Raw genomic sequence first — 3491 nt, 5'->3', positions numbered from 1 at the left:
TAACGTAACGAGTCCTGTCAGCGAGTGATTAGCAGCGACATCTCTCGGTGAGGTTTGTATGCTAAACTTAACCCTAAAATGCAGGCCTAAACAACTAGTATGCCAACAGGTACGATCATGACGTATATACGAACTAGTATCTTAAATGGTATGATATTGATGTATATATTGACTAGTATGTCAACTGATATATTGCAGATGCAGAGGCTGACTAGTATGCCAACTGGTATAGTGCTGATGCAGAAGAGGACAATTGCCATCTCGTAGGACATCGCCGCGGCCAGTTGCTTATATGGAAAAATTACAGAACTCGAACTAGTTGAGGCCGTGTGGCTGACTAGTATTTGATTAGTATAAAACTAATTGAGTTGACTGAAGGGTACTTATTACTTTTAAGTTTCTTCAGCATCGACTAAATACTCTTCCAGCTCGTCCATTGTATAAACTGCATTTTTGTTTGGGATAGCACTCCTTTTAAAAACTACTTCAGGATCTGATGATATTGTTAAGTATGACATCAAGTCTCTGTTTGTATGCTCCCGAGCAGTTTTACGTGTATGATCATATCGTACGATACGTATGTGTTTATGTAAAGCTTGCAGAGCTTCCTCGGAAAAATTGCCTGTGGGAATAAATTCGTAGTAGTAAAAAATGCCGAATAGCAACAAATCGATTTTCTTACCAATTGGTAGATCGAAATACTGAATAACCTCACACCCATGCATCAATATTTTATGCACGCTGCTAGGCATGTAGTACCATTCGTATTCAGTCAAATACATTGTTCTTGTCCTTATAAGGAGCTCTCTAAACGCGTCGATATTAATACGCATTCCACACGATATTAATCGGAGTATTATTGAAAAATTTTGAATTAGCTCTTTATTAATGCCGGTAATTTCTGATGCCACTTCTGCATTTGAAAAAAATTTGCGAGCTGTGTTGCCATCATTAGTTGTTCCAAATCCAGTCTTTACTTGGTCCGCTATTAAGCCTAATCTTGTCCTAAACTCATTTTGAACCCTAACTTTATTCGCAGAAAAGGCGTCTTTGTTTTCTTTGCGAACTTGCCAGCATTTAAATGTTAAACGGTATGCGATGTGGAGTAAACACTCAAAACATCTAATCCAAGCATGCAGTGTAGACAACCCATACTTGTAATGATTAGCGATTGGTACTTTTGTAAAATTAGTAACATTCATTTCGGTCGGTTTGGCATGGCAAATAAAACAGTTACTGGAAGCATTAGTGCCAGTCAAAATATTGGCAACAGATCCATAAATCATGGGGCAATGCATTTGATAAGAAACTTGAATCCCTTTTCCGTTTCGTATTACAACTAGAGCTCTTGAAATTGTTCGAATAATTCGATTATTCGAACATTCGAACGTTCGAATGGCAATTGTTTGTACGATTGCAAATCGAATGTTACTATTCGAATAGTTGATTCTCTTCGATTATTCGAATACCTTCTTAAAATCGAATATTCGATCGTTGTAAAAAGTGTTATTTGTCAAAAAAAAAATAAGAATTTATAAATTTTGTGTGTTTTTGTGAACATGAGTGCAAGAAAACTAAGTTGGGTGTGGAGTTTTCTTACGAAATGCAGTGATGGTAAGCAAGTTACCTGCTCCATTTGTGGAGCAGTCCTTAGTTTCCACCACTCCACTTCCTCGCTAAGCACTCACTTGAAACAAGTGCATAAGAAGGAACCGATTCGTGGTGGTGGCATGTAAGTACAAATAAAGAAAAATATAAGTTATAAGTAAAATATAGAGCACAAGCTTGTTACACATATATAGAACACCGGACACGAATATCGATGCAACAAGTGGTGAATGCGTTGAAACGCAGGCGAGCACCTCGGGTGGCCGTAAGAGAAAAAAGCACGACACCGTTCATGACTGCACATTTGAACGTCAAGAATTGATATCTCGTGGAGTGGCACGCCTAATCGCAAGTAACATGTTACCAATCTCTTTCGTTTCCTCTGAAGGCTTTCGCGACTTTATGAAGTTATTGGAACCGGGATACAAAGTTCCCTCTCAACAAAGTATACTCTCACGTTTACAATTGTTTTATAATGACGTAAGAGAAAAAATTGCAAACGATTTGGCGGAGGTAGAAAGCGCATCAATTTCAGTGGACGAATGGACATCAAGAACTCAAGATTGTTATTTATCAGTCGAAGCCCAGTATATTGACAAAAATAGTGAATTGTGCAAAGTTACACTTTGTAACGAGCAACTAGAAGGTAAATCTATTAAAATAACTACCTTGTATGTAGATATATAAAATGAACACATACACTCATACATACATGCATAATTTGTGTTTTAATTTTAAGACATGTCAATTGTTTAAATAATTTGTATTTATAGACCGACCAAATGCAGAAAACATTGCATCGGCAATAGAAGTAGTTTTAGCCGATTGGAACATTTCCGACAAAACGCAAGCGATAACGCACGACAGTGCATCAGTCATGAATGCAGCAGCGCAACAACTTTTTAATATAGGGGACAGCATCAAGTGCAGCGCTCACCTTTTGCAGCTTGTGATAAAAGACGCATTAGCAGCTGTACCTGATTACGATAAAATTTGCAAAAAAGGACGAAATTTAACAGCACATTTTCATCGCTCAAATATTGCCAAAACTGCACTAGTAAACCGCCAAGTACAGTTGGGGATAAAGGAAAATCGACTCATACAATGCTGCGAAACACGTTGGAATTCCAAATATTACATGTGTGAGAGGCTGCTTTTGAATCGAAATGCAATCTGCCTAGTTTTATCAGATAAAACCGTTACAAAAACTTGCGATGCGCTGAGGCTAGAAATGCAAGAGAAGGAGTGGGGTGAAATGCAGAACTTGGTTGACATTTTGAAACCTTTTGATAAAGCGACTGCAGTGCTATGTGGTGGCAAAAATGTGACATTGTCTTTAGTGCGACCTTTAATACACCGTCTTATTAAAAACCACATGGCCGCATCGTCGGAAGATGATGCAAATAAATATATATTCAAAGAAACTGCACGTAATTCCCTTTTTGAAAGGTTCAATATGGGTTGTGTTTTAGAAAAAGTTTCAGCTCCAATAATTTCCTCATTTTTAGACCCCAGATATAAGAACCTTAATGATGAAGATTCGCAAACAAAACACAAGGTTTATGACTTTATCAGAAGCCAACTTCAAGTAAGCAATGTCATTAACCAAGAAACAGACAGCGTAGTACATACTGACTTGGATTTTTTGTTTGATGGTGAAATCCCAACAAATAATGTTATGTCACAAATCGACTCTTATTTGGCTGAACCTCAGATCGGCCACAACATTCATCCCCTAACATGGTGGAAAAATCACCGTGCTATTTATCCGGAACTTTTCAAATTAACCGCAAGATATTTGTGCATACCAGCTACATCGGCAGAGTCCGAACGCACTTTTTCAATTGCTGGGAATATTGTCACGCCACGTAGAAGTTGTTTGT

At 37.8% G+C, this 3491-nt stretch overlaps 1 protein-coding gene across 1 annotated transcript in view; it reads left to right on the top strand.

Moving 5' to 3' along the window:
* Window positions 1-1559: 1559 nt before the first annotated feature.
* Window positions 1560-3491, top strand: part of LOC118757021 (zinc finger BED domain-containing protein 1-like) — a 2204-nt gene continuing 272 nt past the window's right edge. Inside the window, exons 1-3 of the mRNA XM_036491751.1 lie at window positions 1560-1732; window positions 1803-2254; window positions 2382-3491. Of these exons, the coding sequence (XP_036347644.1) occupies window positions 1560-1732; window positions 1803-2254; window positions 2382-3491 (1735 nt within the window). The remainder of the gene's footprint in view (window positions 1733-1802; window positions 2255-2381) is intronic.

This window comes from Rhagoletis pomonella, unplaced genomic scaffold (assembly GCF_013731165.1).
Source record: "Rhagoletis pomonella isolate Grant_MI unplaced genomic scaffold, Rhpom_1.0 Rhpom_scaffold_13744, whole genome shotgun sequence".
NCBI classification, from domain to species: domain Eukaryota; kingdom Metazoa; phylum Arthropoda; class Insecta; order Diptera; family Tephritidae; genus Rhagoletis; species Rhagoletis pomonella.
The sequence above is the reverse complement of the archived record's forward strand: the minus strand, read 5'-3'. Positions and strand labels throughout refer to the sequence as shown.